General features: G+C 38.4%; 1 protein-coding gene across 1 annotated transcript in view; it reads right to left on the bottom strand.

Annotated features, from left to right (window-relative positions):
- The window catches only part of btbd3b (BTB (POZ) domain containing 3b), a 45,027-nt gene that overhangs the window by 5,224 nt on the left and 16,053 nt on the right, over nucleotides 1-23,750 (bottom strand). The window contains exons 2-3 of the mRNA XM_065007797.1: nucleotides 21,866-21,956; nucleotides 1,770-1,888 (exon numbers count right to left, since the gene is read on the bottom strand). Of these exons, the coding sequence (XP_064863869.1) occupies nucleotides 1,770-1,888; nucleotides 21,866-21,956 (210 nt within the window). The remainder of the gene's footprint in view (nucleotides 1-1,769; nucleotides 1,889-21,865; nucleotides 21,957-23,750) is intronic.

Raw genomic sequence — 23,750 nt, 5'->3', positions numbered from 1 at the left:
TACATAGGGAATAGGGCACCATTTGGGAGTTAGACACTGAGCTTATATACCACTCAGTACCCACACAGGGGCAGGAACAACACGACTCACACAGGAGAGAAACAGCAGAGAGAGAGAAAGGGAACAATGTTTATATTTCTATACATTTTTATAGCACTGTATAAAACCATAATATTACATTTGAAATGTCTCTATAACTACGTAACTTTTGCAAGTGTAATATTTATTGTTATTGTTTATTTTTGATTGTTTATTATCTATTTCACTTGCTTTGACAATGTTAACATATGTTTCCCATGCCAATAAAGCTATTTGAATTTAATTGAGAGAGAGAGAGAGAGAGAGAGAGAGAGAGAGAGAGAGAGATATTGACTGGGTGGCCGTGTGTAAATGTGACCATATTGCTTCAATTTATCCAATTTTCTCATCTTCACAAGTGTCTATGTGTTGGGGGGTATATAGTGTCTATGTGTTAGTAGGGGGTATATAGTGTCTATGTGTTAGTAGGGGGTATATAGTGTCTATGTGTTAGTAGGGGGTATATAGTGCCTATGTGTTAGTAGGAGGTTTATTTGTGCTACAGAGATACAGGAGAACAATGGGGGAGAGAGAACAATGGGAGAGGAGAGGAGAGGAGAGGAGAGGAGAGGAGAGGAGAGGAGAGGGAGAAAGAGGGAGGTGAAAGATGAGGAGAGGAGGAAAGAGCAGAGGGAGAAAGGAAGCGAGGGGAAGAGTGAGGTGAAAGAGGAGAAAGGAAGAGGGAAGTGAAAGAGGAGAGAAGAGAGGAAGAGGGAGTTGAAAGAGGAGAAGAAGAGAGGGGAGGTGAAAGAGGAGAAGAGGAGAAGAGGAGAGGAGAGAGGAAGAGGGAGGTGAAAGAGGAGAGAAGAGAGGAGAGAGGAAGAGGGAGGTGAAAGAGGAGAGGAGAGAGGAAGAGGGAGTTGAAAGAGGAGTGAAGAGAGGAGAGAGGAAGAGGGAGGTGAAAGAGGAGAAACGAAAAGGGAAGTGAAAGATGAGAGAAGAGAGGAAGAGGGAGTTGAAAGAGAAGAAGAGAGGGGAGGTGAAAGAGGAGAAGAGGAGAGGAGAGAGGAAGAGGGAGGTGAAAGAAGAGAGGGGAGGTGAAAGAGGAGAAGAGGAGAGGAGAGGATAGAGGAAGAGGGAGGTGAAAGAGGAGAAGAGGAGAGGAGAGAGGAAGAGGGAGGTGAAAGAGGAGAAGAGGAAAGAGGAAGTGGGAGGTGAAAGAGGAGAGAAGAGAGGAGAGAGGAAGAGGGAGGTGAAAGAGGAGAGGAGAGAGGAAGAGGGAGTTGAAAGAGGAGTGAGAGAGGAGAGAGGAAGAGGGAGGTGAAAGAGGAGAAACGAAAAGGGAAGTGAAAGATGAGAGAAGAGAGGAAGAGGGAGTTGAAAGAGAAGAAGAGAGGGGAGGTGAAAGAGGAGAAGAGGAGAGGAGAGAGGAAGAGGGAGGTGAAAGAAGAGAGGGGAGGTGAAAGAGGAGAAGAGGAGAGGAGAGGAGAGAGGAAGAGGGAGGTGAAAGAGGAGAGGAGAGAGGAAGAGGGAGGTGAAAGAGGAGAAGAGGAGAGGAGAGAGGAAGAGGGAGGTGAAAGAGGAGAAGAGGAGAGGAGAGAGGAAGAGGGAGGTGAAAGAGGAGAAGAGGAGAGGCGAGAAAAAGACCATGGTGAGTGTCCTGGTGCTGAAAGAAGAGAGGGGAGGTGAAAGAGGAGAAGAGGAGAGGAGAGAGGAAGAGGGAGGTGAAAGCGAGTAGAATCCTTCCTTACTTCAACATGGCCAGGAATGCTGCAGGCTCCACGTCCGGAATTCGGATTTCATCCTTGTTTTCCGCCAGCTCTCCATAAAACATGGCATGGAACACAGAACTACCAACAGCCAGAACATACTGTTGGACAGAGAGAAAATAAGTTAGAGAGAGAGAAAGAGAGAGAGAGAGAGAGAGAGAGAGAGAGAGAGAGAGAGAGAGAGAGAGAGACTCGTTCTGCCCCTGAACAGGCAGTTAACTCACTGTTCCTAGGCCGTCATTGAAAATAAGAATTTGTTCTTAACTGACTTGCCTAGTTAAATAAAGGTAAAAATAAAGAGAGAGAGAGATTTGGAAAACACTAAACAAACAACAACACAGAGAGTTATCTATCCAAAACAGAGATGTAAGAATAAACCACTTCTCCAAACTTTTTAGCTCAATAACACAGAACAAACAGTAAAACCATGATCAAATACAAATCTTGGAATCAACTATTAGAGACGACCAGAAGCTACTGGATTCTCCAATTACATTGAATGAACTACAGGACAAAATACAAACCCTCCAACCCAAAAAGGCCTGTGGGGTTGATGGTATCCTAAATGAAATGATAAATATACAGATCACAAATTCTAATGGCCTATTCTTACACTCTTAACATCATCCTTAGCTCTGGCATTTTCCCCAATATTTTGGAACCAAGGACTGATCACCCCAATCCAGAAAGGTGGAGACAAATTTGACCCCAATAACTACGGTGGGATATATCTGTCAACAGCAACCTTGGGGAAATCAGCTGCATTATCATTAACAGCAGACTTGTACATTTCCTCAGTGAAAACAATGTACTGAGAAAATGCCAAATGTACTTTTTACCAAATTATCATACGACAGACCACGTATTCACCCTGCACACCATAATTGACAATCAAACAAACCAAAAAAAAGGCAAAGTCTTCTCATGCTTTGTTGATTTCAAAAAAGCTTTTCAACTCAATTTGGCATGAGGCTATACAAATTGATGGAAAGTGGTGTTGGGGGGAAAACGACAATAATAAAACATTATAAAATATATATACACAAACAAAAAGTGTGCGGTTAAATATTTTTTTTTAGGGATGCAGCTTAAGCCCCACCTTCTTCTACATAAATATCAGCAAACTGGTGAGGGCACTAGGACATTCTGCAGCAGCCGGACTCACCCTACTAGAACCTGAAGTCAAATGTCTGCTGTTTGCTGATGATCTGGGGCTTCTGTCACCAACCAAGGGCCTACAGCAGCACCTAGATCTTCTGCATAGATTCCGTCTGACCTGGGCCCTGACAGTAAATCTTAGCAAGACCAAAATAACGGTGTTCCATAAAAGGTCCAGTTGCCAGGACCACAAATACAAATTCTTTCTGGACACCGTTGCCTCAGAGCACACAAAACACTATACACACCTCGGCCTAAACATCAGCGCCACAGGTAACTTCCACAAAAGCTGTGAACGATCTTTATGGTTGTGAGGTCCAAGAATTCACGAAATGGGACAAACACCAAATTGAAACTATGTTTGCAGAATTCTGCTGAAATATCCTTCATGTGCAATGTAAAACACCAATTAATTAGGCCGATACCCACTAATTATCAAAATATGATAAAGAGACGTTAAATTCTACGACCACCTAAAAGGCAAACCTTCCCTAACAAAGCCATCACCTACAGAGAGATGAACCTGGAGAAGAGACCCCTAAGCAAGCTGGTCCTGGGGCTCTGTTCCCAAACACAAACAAACCCCACAGAGCCCCAGGACAGCAGCACAATTAGACCCAATCAAATCATGAGAAAACAAAAAGATAATTACTTGACACATTGGAAAGAATAAAAAAAAAAGATCAAACTAGAATGCTATTTGGCCCTACACAGAGAGTACACAGCGGCAGAATACCTGACCACTGTGACTGACCCAAACTTAAGGAAAGCTTTGACTATGTACAGACCCAGTGAGCATAGCCTTGCTATTGAGAAAGGCCGCCGTAGGCAGACCTGGCTCTCAAGAGAAGACAGGTTTATGTGCTCACTGCCCACACAATGAGGTGGAAACTGAGCTGCACTTCCTAACCTCCTGCCCAATGTATGACCATATTAGAGAGACATATTTCCCTCAGATTACACAGATCCACAAAGAATTCGAAAACAAATCCAATTTTGATCAACTCTCATATCTACTGGGTGAAATACCACAGTGTGCCATCACAGCAACAAGATTTGTGACCTGTTGCCACAAGAAAAGGGCAACCAGTGAAAAACAAACACCATTGTAAATGCAACTCATATTTATGTTTATTTATTATCCCTTTTGTACTTGAACTATTTTCACATAATATGACATTTGAAATATATTTTTTCTTTTGGATCATTTGTGAGTGTAACTGTCTATTTTGTTATTGTTGATCTCATTTCTGTTCATCCATTTCACTTGTCAACAAGTTTCCCATTGAATTGAATTGAATTGAATTGAGAGAGAGAAAGAGAGAGAGAGAGATAGTTGAACTGTACTAGTACATTTAGATAGTGAAAGAGATAGAGGCTATGCTGATTCATGCAATCACTCCAATCACTTGTTTTTAGTCTATACAGTACATCCATATGAATCATTGTCTTGTACAGCTTCATCCTCTCCTCTCTGCTCTCTCTTCTCTCTTCTCTCTTCTCTCCTCTCTCCCCTCTCCCCTCTCCACTCTCTCGTCTCCACTCTCTCTCTCTCTCTCCACTCTCCACTCTCCACTCTCCTCTCTCCTCTCTCCACTCTCCTCTCTCCTCTCTCCACTCTCTCGTCTCCACTCTCTCCTCTCTCCTCTCTCCACTCTCCACTCTCCACTCTACTCTCTCCACTCTCTCCTCTCTCCTCTCTCCACTCTCCTCTCTCTCCTCTCCACTCTACTCTCTCCACTCTCTCCTCTCTCCTCTCTCTCCTCTCTCCACTCTCCACTCTACTCTCTCCACTCTCTCCTCTCTCCTCTCTCCACTCTCCTCTCTCTCCTCTCCACTCTACTCTCTCCACTCTCTCCTCTCTCCGCTCTCCTCTCTCCGCTCTCCTCTCTCCTCTCTCCTTTCTCCACTCTCTCCTCTCTCCTCTCTCCTCTCTCCACTCTCTCGTCTCCACTCTCTCCTCTCTCCTCTCTCCACTCTCCTCTCTCCACTCTCCTCTCTTCTCTCTCCTCTCCCCTCTCTCCACTCTCCTCTCTCCACTCTCCACTCTCCACTCTCTCCTCTCTCCTCTCTTCTCTCTCCTCTCTCCTCTCTCCACTCTCCTCTCTCCACTCTCCTCTCTCCACTCTCCTCTCTCCTCTCTCCACTCTCCTCTCTTCTCTCTCCTCTCTCCTCTCTCCACTCTCCTCTCTCCACTCTCCTCTCTTCTCTCTCCTCTCTCCTCTCTCTCTCTCCTCTCTCCACTCTCTCTCCTCTCCTCTCTCCTCTCTCTCCTCTCTCCTCTCTCCTCTCTCCACTCTCCCCTCTCTCCACTCTCCTCTCTCTTCTCTCTCTCTCTCCTCTCTCCTCTCTCCTCTCTCCACTCTCCTCTCTCCTCTCTCCTCTCTCCACTCTCCTCTCTCCTCTCTCCCTCTCTCCTCTCCTCTCTCCTCTCTCTCCTCTCTCTTCTCTCTCCTCTCTCCTCTCTCCTCTCTCCACTCTCCTCTCTCCTCTCTCCCTCTCCCTCTCCTCTCTCCTCTCTCCCTCTCCTCTCTCCTCTCTCCTCTCTCCTCTCTCCACTCTCCTCTCTCCTCTCTCCACTCTCTTCTCTCCTCTCTCCACTCTCCACTCTCCTCTCTCCACTCTCCTCTCTCCACTCTCCTCTCTCCCCTAGAGTTTATTTGACTGTGCAATATGCTGGAGCACACACAAAGATTCCCCACAATCAGCAGCAATGGTTAACTACAGTTGTAAGAATCATAATTGCCCCCCGGGGGGCCAGAAAAATACACACTCTGAGTCCCAAATGGCAAAGTAGTGCACTATAAAGGGAATTTGGCTCTGGTCAACAGTAGTGCACTATATAGGGAGTAGGGCCCTGGTCAACAGTAGTGTTCTATATAGGGAGTAGGGCTCTGGTCAACAGTAGTGGACTATATAGGGAATAGGGATCTGGTCTATAGTAGTGCACTATATAGGGAATAGGGCCCGGGTCTACAATAGTGCACTATAAAAGCAATAGGGTGTCATTTTGGACATACCCCCTGTTCTATTAATAATGTACCTGCCTCTTCTCTCACTCTGGAGAAGAACCAGAGTATCCCAATGACACCCTATTCCCGTTAGTGCATTAGAGCCCTAAGTAGTGTGCTATGTAGACAATAGGGTGCCATTTACACATCCAGTGTTTTATAATGAGAAGAGAAGAGTGTGAAGAGGGTGCTGAAGACTCTTTTCTATGTTGCTAATGAACTATCTCTGGTAATGATCACCACACCGCAGATGATACGCAGATAGAGAGGACAGACAGAGGAACAGAGAAGAAAGAGAAGACAGAGAGGGAAGTAAAATGAAATGTGTCTTTCACACTTAACCCAGCCCCTCTGAATCAGAGAGGTGTGGAGGGCTACCTTAATCGACATCTACAGCGCCCGGGAACAGTAGGTTAACTGCTTTGCTCAGGGGCAGAAGGACAGATTTTAAATGGTCAGCTTGGGGATTTGATCCAGCTACCTTTTGGTTACTGGCCAAACGCTTTAACTACTAGGCTACTTCTGCCGCCCCGAGAGGAGAGACATTAGGGAGAAGAGAGGGAGAAGATAGGTAGAGGAGAGGCAGAGACGTTAGGGAGAAGAGAGGGAGAGGAGAGAGGGAGAGGAGAGGGAGAGGAGAGGGAGAGGAGAGAGAGAGGAGAGAGACATTAGGGAGAAGAGAGGGAGAGGAAGAGGGGAGAGACAGACGTGAGGGAGAAGAGAGGAAGATGAGAGAGAGCCGTTAGGGAGAAGAGAGGAGAGAGGGAGAGGTTAGAGAGAAGAGAGGGAGAAGAGAGGGAGAGGAGAGGGAGAGGAGAGAGAGAGACGTTAAGGAGAAGAGAGGAAGAGGAGAGAGAGAGACGTTAGGGAGAAGAGAGGAAGAGGAGAGGGAGAGGAGAGGGAGAGACGTTAAGGAGAAGAGAGGAAGAGGAGAGAGAGACGTTAGGGAGAAGAGAGGGAGAGGAGAGGGAGAGACGTTAAGGAGAAGAGAGGAAGAGGACAGAGAGAGACGTTAAGGAGAAGAGAGGAAGAGGAGAGAGAGAGACATTAGGGAGAGGAGAGGGAGAAGAGAGGGAGAGGAGAGGGAGAGACGTTAAGGAGAAGAGAGGAAGAGGAGAGAGAGACGTTAGGGAGAAGAGAGGGAGAAGATAGGTAGAGGAGAGGCAGAGACGTTAGGGAGAAGAGAGGGAGAGGAGAGGGAGAGGAGAGGGAGAGGAGAGAGAGAGGAGAGAGACATTAGGGAGAAGAGAGGGAGAGGAAGAGGGGAGAGACAGACGTGTGGGAGAAGAGAGAGGAAGACGAGAGAGAGCCGTTAGGGAGTGAGAGGAGAGAGGGAGAGGTTAGAGAGAAGAGAGGGAGAAAGAGAGTGGGAGAGGAGAGGGAGAGGAGAGAGAGAGACGTTAAGGAGAAGAGAGGAAGAGGAGAGAGAGAGACGTTAGGGAGAAGAGAGGAAGAGGAGAGGGAGAGGAGAGGGAGAGACGTTAAGGAGAAGAGAGGAAGAGGAGAGAGAGACGTTAGGGGGAGAAGAGAGTGTTTAGAGGAGAGGGAGAGACGTTAAGGAGAAGAGAGGAAGTAAGAGAGAGTGACGTTAGGGAGAAGAGAGGGAGAGGAGAGGGAGAGACGTTAAGGAGAAGAGAGGAAGAGGACAGATGAGAGACGTTAAGGAGAAGAGAGGAAGAGGAGAGAGAGAGACATTAGAGAGAGGAGAGGGAGTAATATGAGAGGAGAGAGAGGGAGAGACGTTAAGGAGAAGAGAGGAAGAGATGAGAGAGACGTTAGGGAGTAAAGAGAGGAGAAGATAGGTAGAGGAGAGGCAGAGACGTTAGGGAGAAGAGAGTGGAGAGGGAGGGAGAGGAGAGGAGAGGAGGAGAGTCTAGGAGAGAGACATTAGGGAGAAGAGAGGGAGAGGAAGAGGGGAGAGACAGACGTGAGGGAGAGAGAGTGAGAAGACGAGTAAGAGAGCCGTTAGGGAGAAGAGAGGAGAGAGGAGAGGTTAGAGTAAGAAGAGAGGGAGAAGAGAGGAGAGGAGAGGAGAGTAAGAGAGAGAGACGTTAAGGAGAAGAGAGGAAGAGGAGAGAGAGAGACGTTAGGGAGAAGAGAGGAAGAGGAGAGGAGAGGAGAGGGAGAGACGTTAAGGAGAAGAGAGGAAGAGCCCAGAGAGATAGACGTTAGGGAGAATAGGCCCAGGAGTAATAGGAGAGGAGAGACGTTAAGGAGAAGAGAGGAAGAGGACAGAGAGACCCGTTAAGGAGAAGAGAGGAAGAGGAGAGAGAGAGACATTAGGGAGAGGAGAGGGAGAAGAGAGGGAGAGGAGAGGGAGAGACGTTAAGGAGAAGAGAGGAAGAGGAGAGAGAGACGTTAGGGAGAAGAGAGGGAGAGGAGAGAGAGAGGAGAGAGACATTAGGGAGAAGAGAGGAAGAGGAGAGAGATACGTTAGGGAGAAGAACTAGAGAGGAGAGGGAGAGGAGAATAGAAATGCATGACTCGAGTGGAATCAATTTTAAGTAGGGGACAGTTGATGTGTTAAAAAAACATCTCAAAAAGGACTAATCGGTCAGCAAATATCAGAAATGTGACGTCTAACTGACCCTGTTAAATATGACCCAGTGTTTACAGTAATATGACCCAGTGTCTACAGTAATATGACCCAGTGTTTACAGTAATATGACCCAGTGTCTACAGTAATATGGCCCAGTGTCTACAGTAATATTACCCAGTGTTTACAGTAATATGACCCAGTGTCTACAGTAATATGACCCAATGTCTACAGTAATATGACCCAGTGTCTACAGTAATATGACCCAGTGTTTACAGTAATATGACCCAGTGTCTACAGTAATATGACCCAGTGTTTACAGTAATATGGCCCAGTGTTTACAGTAATATGACCCAGTGTCTACAGTAATATGACCCAGTGTTTACAGTAATATGACCCAGTGTCTACAGTAATATGACTGTGTCTACAGTAATATGACCCAGTGTTTACAGTAATATGACACAGTGTCTACAGTAATATGACCCAGTGTCTACAGTAATATGACTGAGTGTTTACATGAAATATGACCCTGTGTTTACAGTAATATGGCCCAGTGTTTACAGTAATATGACCCAGTGTTTACAGTAATATGGCCCAGTGTTTACAGTAATAGGGCCCAGTGTTTACAGTAATATGGCCCAGTGTTTACAGTAATAGGGCCCAGTGTTTACAGTAATAGGGCCCAGTGTTTACAGTAATAGGGCCCAGTGTTTACAGTAATAGGGCCCAGTGTTTACAGTAATAGGGCCCAGTGTTTACAGTAATAGGGCCCAGTGTTTACAGTAATAGGGCCCAGTGTTTACAGTAATATGACCCAGTGTCTACAGTAATATGGCCCAGTGTTTACAGTAATATGGCCCAGTGTTTACAGTAATAGGGCCCAGTGTTTACAGTAATATGACCCTGTGTCTACAGTAAAAAACAAAACAAAAAAAACACTTTGAGTAAGATCTTATTTTGATAAAAGTGGACATCTATCAGGGTGGGTCAAGCTGGGATCGGTAGAGATGGTTATTATTGTTATGTTCTTTAGAGCCAATTGAAATTCAGCTGGACACAGATTTCAGAGCACGGTATCGTGCTATTGTAAATCATTAACGTTGCCAGTACAGTTACTGCTGCTCACCCCATCATAACTTGGTCAATGAAATCATAATGCATATCTGAACGCCTGCAAAATGGACATCAGACACACACACACACACACACACACACACACACACACACACACACACACACACACACACACACACACACACACACACACACACACACACACACACACACACACACGTCATAAAGTCCTGCTCTACAGATCGCCATATTCGCATGCTCCATTTGCAGACTGTACTGGCTCCGAATGGTTTTGTAATGGTATCCTTTTCCCGATGTAGTGCACTACTTTCAATCAGGGCCTTATGGGCTCCAATCAAAAGTAGTGCACTATGTAGGGTTATAGGAGGCTATTTGAGATGTAGACTCAGCCAATTATCCACAATGCCTTTCCATAACTGCATTCCATAAAATGAGCAAAGTGCATCCCTGCCAACCAATCACAGGCCAATATATTTCACCCTAAAATGAACAGAGCGATGACTCATGCTTGGCTCAGCTCTTGTATGTATTCTGGGAATGAATATGGGCAGAAGGCTGCAGTCAGAGTCAATTTTAAAAGCACAACCCTTAATTCAGGAGTCAATTGGTATACCGTATATCCTTCAAACTCAACTATGGACATCGAAACCAGTTCCAATGCATTTAAAAAAAAAATATATATATATATATAGTTCCCGTCTAATCAGGGACTTCTGCCTGGGACACCAGGTGGGTGCAATTCTTTATCAGGTAAAACAGAAAACTAGCAGACTACGGACCTCGTAGGGTCAGAGGTGAATATATATATATTTATTTAATTTTTATTTAACCAGGCAAGTCAGTTAATTAAGAACAAATTCCCTATTTACAATGACGGCCTACCCCGGCCAAACCCGGACGACGCTGGGGCCAATTGTGCGCCGCCCTGTGGGCTCCCGATCACGGCCGGTTGTGATGCAGCCTGGAATACCTCTGCACTATATCATAAGTCATATGTACATTGAACAGCTAGTAAATATTGCAGCCCATTACCACCCACATCGACTCTATGGGTCTTTTTCCCTGACCTCCATGAAGCCTAGTTTCTGGACTAACAAACCACCCAATTAGCACATTTGGTTCCTTGGAATTTGTGGGAACGTACGTTTTCAATTTCCCATTGGTTTCCCATTGGGTCTGGGAACAAAGCCATACGTTTCCTGACTGGTAAAACTGAACTTTTTTGTTTTTTAACACGCTGAGAACGGAACTAGAAATGTTGCATGTTCTGGGAACGTACATTTTTTGTTTGCAGAGATGTTCTAAGATTAGTTTAATACGGTTCCCTGGAAGTTTTCCCGGGAGATTTTATGAACGTTTCGAGAACGTAAATTCTAGGTTATTATTTGAAGGTTGTATTAACGTTCTGATAACATGTTTCGATACGACTGTAACCTAAGGGTTAACTGTTTTGAAATCCAAGCACAATTAAGACTCAAGGGAATTAAATTTGCTGAGGCATTACTCTTGTAAACACATGTATTTGTATTGTGGCGCGGCATCAGTGAGATCCCAACCTATGATCATCTGTTCTCTATCCATGGATTTAGTCCACTGCACCACCAGGATGGAGATAGAATGCTATGTTGTTTTTAACTCATACGAAGCTGTTAATGTTTTGTCTATTCAAACAGACCCCATTTCAAAGGAAACAAGGACTCATTAAGATCAGCTGTGGACAATTAGTGGGTTACGGCCAACACCCCTGAACACACTTAATTAACAAGATAGAGGATAGAGAGAGAGTTTGTTGTAACGCTGAGAACGGAATGTACGTGTTTTAAAATTAACATTCTTAGAATGTTCTTTGAACGTTTACTAAAGTTGTCTTGTGGTTTTTTATGGAACGTTTTCTTAATGTTCTGAGAACAGTGATGATAATGTTCTTAAATAGAACCATGAGGAAACATGCAGAAAAAAAACGTTATGGTGAAGTTCTAAAAATCCAACAGAAGAACGTTGTTTCTGAACATTCAGAGAACATGACTTTAAATAGAACCATGAGGAAACCTGGTGGTAACGTTATGCTGAAGTACTGACGTTTCCATAGAAGAACGTTGTTTCTTAACGTTCTCTGAACATTCAGTGAGTACATGGCTTTAAATAGAATCATGAGGAAACCTGCCTAAAATGTGATGCTGCATTCCCACCTAAGAAACACATGGTTCTCAGAACGTTATGTGGTAGCTGGGTAAACACATGGTTCTCAGAACGTTACGTGCTAGCTGGGTAAACACATTTGATCAATCTCCGTTGATAATGTTTTTGATTCCAGCACTATAGGCTTAATATGTGTCTCGGAAACTGGCCATGTGTGGAGATTCTCCAATGAGGCGTCCTTTAAATCCAGCACCAGGTATAATCTGGGTCAGGGAAAACTGGCCTTATGTGTTTTAGCAGAGTATGTTGTCGCTAGCTAGTCGTATGTGATGATAATGTTTTGTTCATGGTGAAGCATGGGTCCATGAAAATGTTATGAACGGGGGGGGAGTGAGTAATAATTAATGCAAACATCTGGTAAACACAATGATGTCAGGCAGAGTAGAAATATAATTACTAGAACGGTAATAGCCCTTCAGTATAGTCATGTCCTTTCTATTTAATCTATTTCTATGATCCGCAGAAATAAGACTGCGTCTAAGAAAATCACAGAGATCCTTTTATATGTAATTCTATGCTCACAGGGCCGGACTACCGCACTTGGGTCCCTGGGGGAGACAGCAATATATGTCACAATGTCCTAAAATAATAAAACACAGTGTGGTCCCAGATCTGTCTGAGCAGCTATACACTAATGCACATAAATGGGAGGTAATTCCTTTTCTCTCTATGCGTATTCTGACCTTGAATTTAAGCAGGAGAATAGCGTGCTATTCATCCACTATTTGTAGGCGCTAGTGATCAAAGATAAGAAGGTGTGGTGGAGGTGTGTCTACAGACATGCCGTATTCCAGTCTATCCATCCTCCTCCTCCTCCACCTCCACTACACTCCCTTCATCTCTCCATCCTCCTCCACCTCCTCCTGCACTACACTCCCTTCATCTCTCCATCCTCCTCCACCTCCTCCTCCACTACACTCTCTTCATCTCTCCATCCTCCTCCTCCACCTCCTCCTCCACTACATTCCCTCCCTTCATCTCTCCATCCTCCTCCTCCAGCTCCTCCTTCACTACACTCCCTTCATCTCTCCATCCTCTTCCTCCACCTCCACCTTCACTACACTCCCTCCCTTCATCTCTCTATCCTCCTCCTCCACCTCCTCCTCCACTTCACTACACCCCCTACATCTCTCCATCCTCCTCCTCCACCTCCACCTTCACTTTGGGGTGGCCGGATAGCCTAGTGGTTAGAGCTTTGGACTAGTAACTGAAAAGTTTCATGATCAAATCCCTAAGCTGACAAGGTACAAATCTGTCGTTCTGCCCCTGAACAGGCAGATAACCCAACTGTTCCTAGGCCGTCATTGAAAATAAGAATTTGTTCTTAACTGACTTGCCTAGTTAAATAAAGGTAAAAATGTAAAAAAAATATATATAATTTTAAACTACACTCCCTCCCTTCATCTCTCCATCCTCCACCTCCACCTTCACTACACTCCCCCCTTCATCTCTCCATCCCCCTCCTCCTCCACTCCCTCTCTCCATCTCTCCTCCTCTTCCTCTTCCTCCTCCTCCTCCTCCTTCACTCAACTGTCTGTCTCAGTCTCTCTGTCCTTCCCCTCCTTCTCCTCCTCCTCCACTCCACTCCCTCTATCCATCTCTCCTCCTCTTCCTCTTCCTCCTCCTCCTCCTCCTCCTCCTCCTTCACTCAACTGTCTGTCTGTCTCTCAGTCCTTCTCCTCCTCCTCCACTCCACTCCCTCTCTCCATCTTTCCTCCTCTTCCTCCTCCTCCTTCACTCAACTGTCTGTCTCAGTCTCTCCATCCTTCCCCTCCCCTTCATCCTCCTCCTCCTCCTCCTCCTCCTGTCTCCCTCCCTTCATCCTTTAGCCTCATGTAGTTAAATAATTGAGTGGCGTCTGAAAGACACATGACGAAGGAAGTGAGAGAGGAACACAAAGGATTCCTCCTTCTAAACCTACAGTGTTGTCTGCTATGAAGCGACGAAGCAGAGTCTATGTGATGATAGTAACGGTACCGATACTGACAGATGATGATGATGTAATGATAGTAACACTAATGATATGAACAGTAATGATACTAACACTAATGATACTAACACTAATGATACTAACAGTAATGATACTAACACTAATGATACTAACAGTAATGATACTAACACTAATGATACTAACAGTAATGATACTAACACTAATGATACTAATGATACTAATGATACTAACAGTAATGATACTAACACTAATGATACTAATGATACTAATGATACTAACAGTAATGATACTAACACTAATGATACTAATGATACTAATGATACTAACAGTAATGATACTAACACTAATGATACTAACACTAATGATACTAACAGTAATGATACTAACACTAATGATACTAACACTAATGATACTAACAGTAATGATACTAACAGTAATGATACTAACACTAATGATACTAATGATACTAATGATACTAACAGTAATGATACTAACACTAATGATACTAACACTAATGATACTAATGATACTAATGATATTAACAGTAATGATACTAACACTAATGATACTAACACTAATGATATTAACAGTAATGATACTAACACTAATGATACTAACACTAATGATATTAACAGTAATGATACTAACACTAATGATACTAACACTAATGATACTAACAGTAATGATACTAACACTAATGATACTAACACTAATGATACTAACAGTAATGATACTAACAGTAATGATACTAATGATACTAACAGTAATGATACTAACACTAATGATATTAACAGTAATGATATTAACACTAATGATACTAACAGTAATGATATTAACACTAATGATACTAACAGTAATGATATTAACACTAATGATACTAACACTAATGATACTAACAGTAATGATATTAATGGTAATGATACTAATGGTAATGATATTAACACTAATGATACTAACACTAATGATACTAACAGTAATGATACTAATGGTAATGATACTAACAGTAATGATATTAACACTAATGATACTAACACTAATGATACTAACAGTAATGATACTAATGGTAATGATACTAACAGTAATGATATTAACACTAATGATACTAACACTAATGATACTAACAGTAATGATACTAATGGTAATGATACTAACAGTAATGATATTAACACTAATGATACTAACACTAATGATACTAACAGTAATGATACTAACAGTAATGATACTAACAGTAATGATACTAATGGTAATGATATTAACAGTAATGATACTAACACTAATGATACTAACAGTAATGATATTAATGGTAATGATATTAACAGTAATGATACTAACACTAATGATATTAACAGTAATGATACTAATGATACTAACAGTCATGATATTAATGATACTAACACTAATGATACTAACAGTAATGATACTAATGATACTAACAGTCATGATATTAATGATACTAACACTAATGATACTAATAATACTAACACTAATGATACTAACAGTAATGATACTAACAGTCATGATATTAATGATACTAACAGTAATGATACTAACAGTAATGATACTAATGATACTAACAGTAATGATACTAACAGTAATGATACTAACAGTAATGATACTAATGATACTAACAGTAATGATACTAACAGTAATGATACTAATGATACTAACACTAATGATACTAACAGTAATGATACTAACAGTAATGATACTAATGATACTAACAGTAATGATACTAACAGTAATGATACTAATGATACTAACAGTAATGATACTAACAGTAATGATATTAATGATATTAACACTAATGATACGAATGATACTAACACTAATGATATTAACAGTAATGATACTAACAGTAATGATACTAATGATACTAACACTAATGATACTAACAGTAATGATACTAACAGTAATGATACTAATGATACTAACAGTAATGATACTAACAGTAATGATATTAATGATATTAACACTAATGATACGAATGATACTAACACTAATGATATTAACAGTAATGATACTAACAGTAATGACATTAATGATACTAACAGTAATGATACTAACAGTAATGATACTAACAGTAATGATACTAATGATACTAACAGTAATGATATTAATGATACTAACAGTAATGACATTAATGATACTAACAGTAATGATACTAACAGTAATGATACTAACAGTAATGATACTAATGGTAATGATACTAACAGTAATGATATTAATGATACTAACAGTAATGATATTAACACTAATGATACTAATGATACTAACAGTAATGATACTAACACTAATGATACTAATGATACTAACACTAATGATACTAACACTAATGATACTAACAGTAATGATACTAACAGTAATGATATTAATGATACTAATGATACTAACAGTAATGATATTAACACTAATGATACTAATGATACTAACAGTAATGATACTAACACTAATGATACTAATGATACTAACACTAATGATACTAATGATACTAACACTAATGATACTAACACTAATGATACTAATGATACTAATGATACTAACACTAATGATACTAATGATACTAACACTAATGATACTAATGATACTAACACTAATGATACTAATGATACTAACAGTAATGATACTAATGATACTAACACTAATGATACTAACACTAATGATACTAATGATACTAATGATACTAACACTAATGATACTAACACTAATGATACTAACACTAATGATACTAATGATACTAATGATACTAACACTAATGATACTAACACTAATGATACTAACACTAATGATACTAACACTAATGATACTAATGATACTAATGATACTAACACTAATGATACTAACACTAATGATACTAATGATACTAATGATACTAACACTAATGATACTAATGATACTAACACTAATGATACTAATGATACTAACAGTAATGATACTAATGATACTAACACTAATGATACTAACAGTAATGATACTAACACTAATGATACTAACACTAATGATACTAACACTAATGATACTAACACTAATGATACTAATGATACTAATGATACTAACAGTAATGATACTAATGATACTAACACTAATGATACTAATGATACTAACAGTAATGATACTAATGATACTAACACTAATGATACTAATGATACTAACAGTAATGATACTAACAGTAATGATACTAACACTAATGATACTAACACTAATGATACTAACAGTAATGATACTAACACTAATGATACTAATGATACTAACAGTAATGATACTAACAGTAATGATACTAACACTAATGATACTAACACTAATGATACTAACACTAATGATACTAACAGTAATGATACTAACACTAATGATACTAATGATACTAACAGTAATGATACTAATGATACTAATGATACTAACACTAATGATACTAATGATACTAACAGTAATGATACTAATGATACTAATGATACTAATGATACTAACACTAATGATACTAATGATACTAACACTAATGATACTAATGATACTAACAGTAATGATACTAATGATACTAATGATACTAATGATACTAACACTAATGATACTAATGATACTAACACTAATGATACTAACACTAATGATACTAATGATACTAATGATACTAACAGTAATGATACTAATGATACTAACACTAATGATACTAATGATACTAACAGTAATGATACTAACACTAATGATACTAACAGTAATGATACTAACAGTAATGATACTAATGATACTAACACTAATGATACTAATGATACTAACAGTAATGATATTAATGATACTAACAGTAATGATACTAATGATACTAACACTAATGATACTAATGATACTAACACTAATGATACTAATGATACTAACACTAATGATACTAATGATACTAACACTAATGATACTAACACTAATGATACTAATGATACTAACACTAATGATACTAATGATACTAACACTAATGATACTAATGATACTAACACTAATGATACTAACACTAATGATACTAATGATACTAACACTAATGATACTAATGATACTAACAGTAATGATACTAATGATACTAATGATACTAACAGTAATGATATTAATGATACTAACACTAATGATACTAATGATACTAACACTAATGATACTAATGATACTAACACTAATGATACTAATGATACTAACACTAATGATACTAATGATACTAACACTAATGATACTAACACTAATGATACTAATGATACTAACACTAATGATACTAATGATACTAACACTAATGATACTAATGATACTAACACTAATGATACTAACACTAATGATACTAACAGTAATGATACTAACACTAATGATACTAACACTAATGATACTAACAGTAATGATACTAACACTAATGATACTAATGATACTAATGATACTAATGATACTAACGCTAATGATACTAATGATACTAACACTAATGATACTAATGATACTAACACTAATGATACTAATGATACTAACACTAATGATACTAACACTAATGATACTAACAGTAATGATACTAACACTAATGATACTAACACTAATGATACTAACAGTAATGATACTAATGATACTAACACTAATGATACTAATGATACTAATGATACTAACACTAATGATACTAACACTAATGATACTAATGATACTAATGATACTAACACTAATGATACTAACACTAATGATACTAATGATACTAACACTAATGATACTAATGATACTAATGATACTAACACTAATGATACTAACACTAATGATACTAATGATACTAACAGTAATGATACTAATGATACTAATGATACTAACACTAATGATACTAACACTAATGATACTAATGATACTAATGATACTAACACTAATGATACTAACACCAATGATACTAATGATACTAACACTAATGATACTAATGATACTAACACTAATGATACTAACACTAATGATACTAATGATACTAACAGTAATGATACTAATGATACTAATGATACTAACAGTAATGATACTAACACTAATGATACTAATGATACTAACACTAATGATACTAATGATACTAATGATACTAACACTAATGATACTAACACTAATGATACTAATGATACTAATGATACTAACAGTAATGATACTAATGATACTAATGATACTAACACTAATGATACTAACACTAATGATACTAATGATACTAACACTAATGATACTAACAGTAATGATACGAATGATACTAACACTAATGATACTAATGATACTAACAGTAATGATACTAATGATACTAATGATACTAACACTAATGATACTAACACTAATGATACTAATGATACTAACACTAATGATACTAATGATACTAACACTAATGATACTAACACTAATGATACTAATGATACTAACAGTAATGATACTAACAGTAATGATACTAACAGTAATGATACTAACACTAATGATACTAACACTAATGATACTAACAGTAATGATACTAACACTAATGATACTAATGATACTAACAGTAATGATACTAACAGTAATGATACTAACACTAATGATACTAACACTAATGATACTAACACTAATGATACTAACAGTAATGATACTAACACTAATGATACTAATGATACTAACAGTAATGATACTAATGATACTAATGATACTAACACTAATGATACTAATGATACTAACAGTAATGATACTAATGATACTAATGATACTAATGATACTAACACTAATGATACTAATGATACTAACACTAATGATACTAATGATACTAACAGTAATGATACTAATGATACTAATGATACTAACACTAATGATACTAATGATACTAACACTAATGATACTAACACTAATGATACTAATGATACTAATGATACTAACAGTAATGATACTAATGATACTAACACTAATGATACTAATGATACTAACAGTAATGATACTAACACTAATGATACTAACAGTAATGATACTAATGATACTAACACTAATGATACTAATGATACTAACAGTAATGATATTAATGATACTAACAGTAATGATACTAATGATACTAACACTAATGATACTAATGATACTAACACTAATGATACTAATGATACTAACACTAATGATACTAATGATACTAACACTAATGATACTAACACTAATGATACTAATGATACTAACACTAATGATACTAATGATACTAACACTAATGATACTAATGATACTAACACTAATGATACTAACACTAATGATACTAATGATACTAACACTAATGATACTAATGATACTAACAGTAATGATACTAATGATACTACTAACAGTACTAATGAATGATACTAACACTAATGATACTAATGATACTAACACTAATGATACTAATGATACTAACACTAATGATACTAATGATACTAACACTAATGATACTAATGATACTAACACTAATGATACTAATGATACTAACACTAATGATACTAACACTAATGATACTAATGATACTAACACTAATGATACTAACCCCTAATGATATTATGACTAATGATACTAACACTAATGATACTAATGATACTAACACTAATGATACTAACACTAATGATACTAATACTAACACTAATGTAATGATACTAACACTAATGATACTAATGATACTAAACTAATGATACTAATGATACTAAACTAATGATACTAATGATACTAACACTAATGATACTAATGATACTAATGATACTAACACTAATGATACTAACACTAATGATACTAATGATACTAATGATACTAACACTAATGATACTAATGATACTAACACTAATGATACTAATGATACTAACACTAATGATACTAACACTAATGATACTAACAGTAATGATACTAACACTAATGATACTAACACTAATGATACTAACAGTAATGATACTAATGATACTAACACTAATGATACTAATGATACTAATGATACTAACACTAATGATACTAACACTAATGATACTAATGATACTAATGATGACTAACACTAATGATACTAACACTAATGATACTAATGATACTAACACTAATGATACTAATGATACTAACACTAATGATACTGAACACTAATGATACTAATGATACTAACAGTAATGATACTAATGATACTAATGATACTAACACTAATGATACTAATGATACTAATGATACTAACACTAATGATACTAACACTAATGATACTAATGATACTAATGATACTAACACTAATGATACTAACACTAATGATACTAATGATACTAACAGTAATGATACTACTGATACTAACAGTAATGATACGAATGATACTAACACTAATGATACTAATGATACTAACAGTAATGATACTAATGATACTAATGATACTAACACTAATGATACTAACACTAATGATACTAATGATACTAACACTAATGATACTAATGATACTAACACTAATGATACTAACACTAATGATACTAATGATACTAACACTAATGATACTAATGATACTAACAGTAATGATACTAACAGTAATGATACTAACACTAATGATACTAACACTAATGATACTAACAGTAATGATACTAACAGTAATGATACTAACACTAATGATACTAACACTAATGATACTAACAGTAATGATACTAACACTAATGATACTAACACTAATGATACTAACAGTAATGATACTAACAGTAATGATACTAACACTAATGATACTAACAGTAATGATACTAACAGTAATGATACTAACACTAATGATACTAACACTAATGATACTAACAGTAATGATACTAACAGTAATGATATTAACAGTAATGATACTAACACTAATGATACTGACAGTAATGATACTAACACTAATGATACTAACAGTAATGATATTAACAGTAATGACACTAACACTAATGATACTAACAGTAATGATACTAACAGTAATGATACTAACAGTAATGATATTAACAGTAATGATACTAACACTAATGATACTAACAGTAATGATACTAACAGTAATGATACTAACACTAATGATACTGACAGTAATGAAACTAACACTAATGATACTAACAGTAATGATACTGACAGTAATGAAACTAACACTAATGATACTAACACTAATGATACTAACAGTAATGATACTAACAGTAAGGATCCTGACAGTAATGATATTAAGGATACTGGCCCTTACCCTGTGTCCTGGTAGTCTCTGCGTCCCTCCTGTTTGTCCAACCACAAAGTGAACGTCGGCCATCAACTCATTGTTGAACATCACAGAGTTCCTGAGAAACAGATCAGAGAATGATTGAAGGACTTCATTGGACAGAGTAGTAACCTGTTCGGTATTTTATGTCAACCCCTAATATATTACTGGTCGACAGAGAGAAAGGTTGTGTCAGGGGATCTTTGATCGTACTGTCACTGTTTTGATCGTATCTCTCACATAGAGTACTATCTAGATTGAGAGAGAGAGGGAAAGAGAAAGAGGGAGAGAGAGAGAGAGAGAGAGAGAGAGAGAGAGAGAGAGGGAGAGAGAGAGAGAGAGAGAGAGAGAGAAGAGAGGGAGAGAGAGAGAGAGAGAGAGAGAGAGAGAGAGAGAGAGAGAGAGAGAGAGAGAGAGAGATCTCAAGAGAGGGATTGACAAGGACAATTAAAAATGGAATTAAATAAATCAAGGAGAATCAATATGAAAAAGGTAACTCCTACTACTACACGGATTTATAGCCACAGGCAATCACATTCAATCTCACACAATTTAATTTCAGGAACTGAATTGACTACATGGCCTCTACTTTGTTCTGTTGCTCAGGAGAAAACAGAAGACCTCTGGATGCAGCTGTTAAATGGTCTACTAGCTTTTGGCAAGAATTCAATACTCGGTTAATTACAACTCTTTAGCTTACAGAGATGGGAATCATTCCTCACATTAACACCCCTTAATGCAGAATTCAGCACATTGGAAAGAATATAACGAATGTCATTACCCGATTGTTAACTTGAGTGTATCAGAGTATGATCGCTGATCCAAGATCAGTTTTGCCTTATAAATCGTAATGAATAAGAGAGCGGATCTGATCCTAGATCACCACTCCTACTGAGACTCTTTATGACCTCATCCTAGATCACAACTCCTACTGAGACTCTTTATGACCTCATCCTAGATCACAACTCCTACTGAGACTCTTTATGACCTGATCCTAGATCACACTCCTACTGATGACCTGACCTAGTTCACCACTGAGACTCTTTATGACCTGACTCTTTATGACCTGATCCTATGACTCTGACCTGATCCTAGATCAGACTCTCTTTATGACCTGATACTAGATCACCACTCCTACTCTGAGATTCTTTATGACCTGATCCTAGATCACCACTCCTACTGAGACTCTTTATGACCTGATCCTAGATCACCTACTCTGAGACTCTTTATGACCTGATCCTAGATCACCTACTCTGAGACTCTTTATGACCTGATCCTAGATCACCTACTCTGAGACTCTTTATGACCTGATCCTAGATCACCTACTCTGAGACTCTTTATGACCTGATCCTAGATCACCTACTCTGAGACTCTTTATGACCTGATCCTAGATTTGAGACTCTTTATGACCTGATCCTAGATCACCACTCCTACTGAGACTCTTTATGACCTGATCCTAGATCACCTACTCGGAGACAATGTATGACCTGATCCTAGATCAGTTACTCTGAGACTCTTTATAACCTGATCCTAAAATCACCACTCCTACTGAGACTCTTTATGACCTGATCCTAGATCACCACTCCTACTGAGACTCTTTATGACCTGATCCTAGATCACCTACTCTGAGACTCTTTATGACCTGATCCTAGATCAGCACTCCTACTGAGACTATGACCTGATCCTAGATCACTATTCCTACTGAGACTCTTTATGACCTGATCCTAGATCACCTACTCTGAGACTCTTTATGACCTGATCCTAGATCACCTACTCTGAGACTCTTTAAGACCTGATCCTAGATCACCTACTCGGAGACAATGTATGACCCGGCACAGCCAGAAGAGGACTGGCCACCCCACATATGCTCTCT

This window comes from Oncorhynchus nerka, linkage group LG23 (genome assembly GCF_034236695.1).
Source record: "Oncorhynchus nerka isolate Pitt River linkage group LG23, Oner_Uvic_2.0, whole genome shotgun sequence".
Taxonomy (NCBI): Eukaryota; Metazoa; Chordata; class Actinopteri; order Salmoniformes; family Salmonidae; genus Oncorhynchus; species Oncorhynchus nerka.
This window is presented reverse-complemented; position numbering and strand designations above follow the sequence as displayed.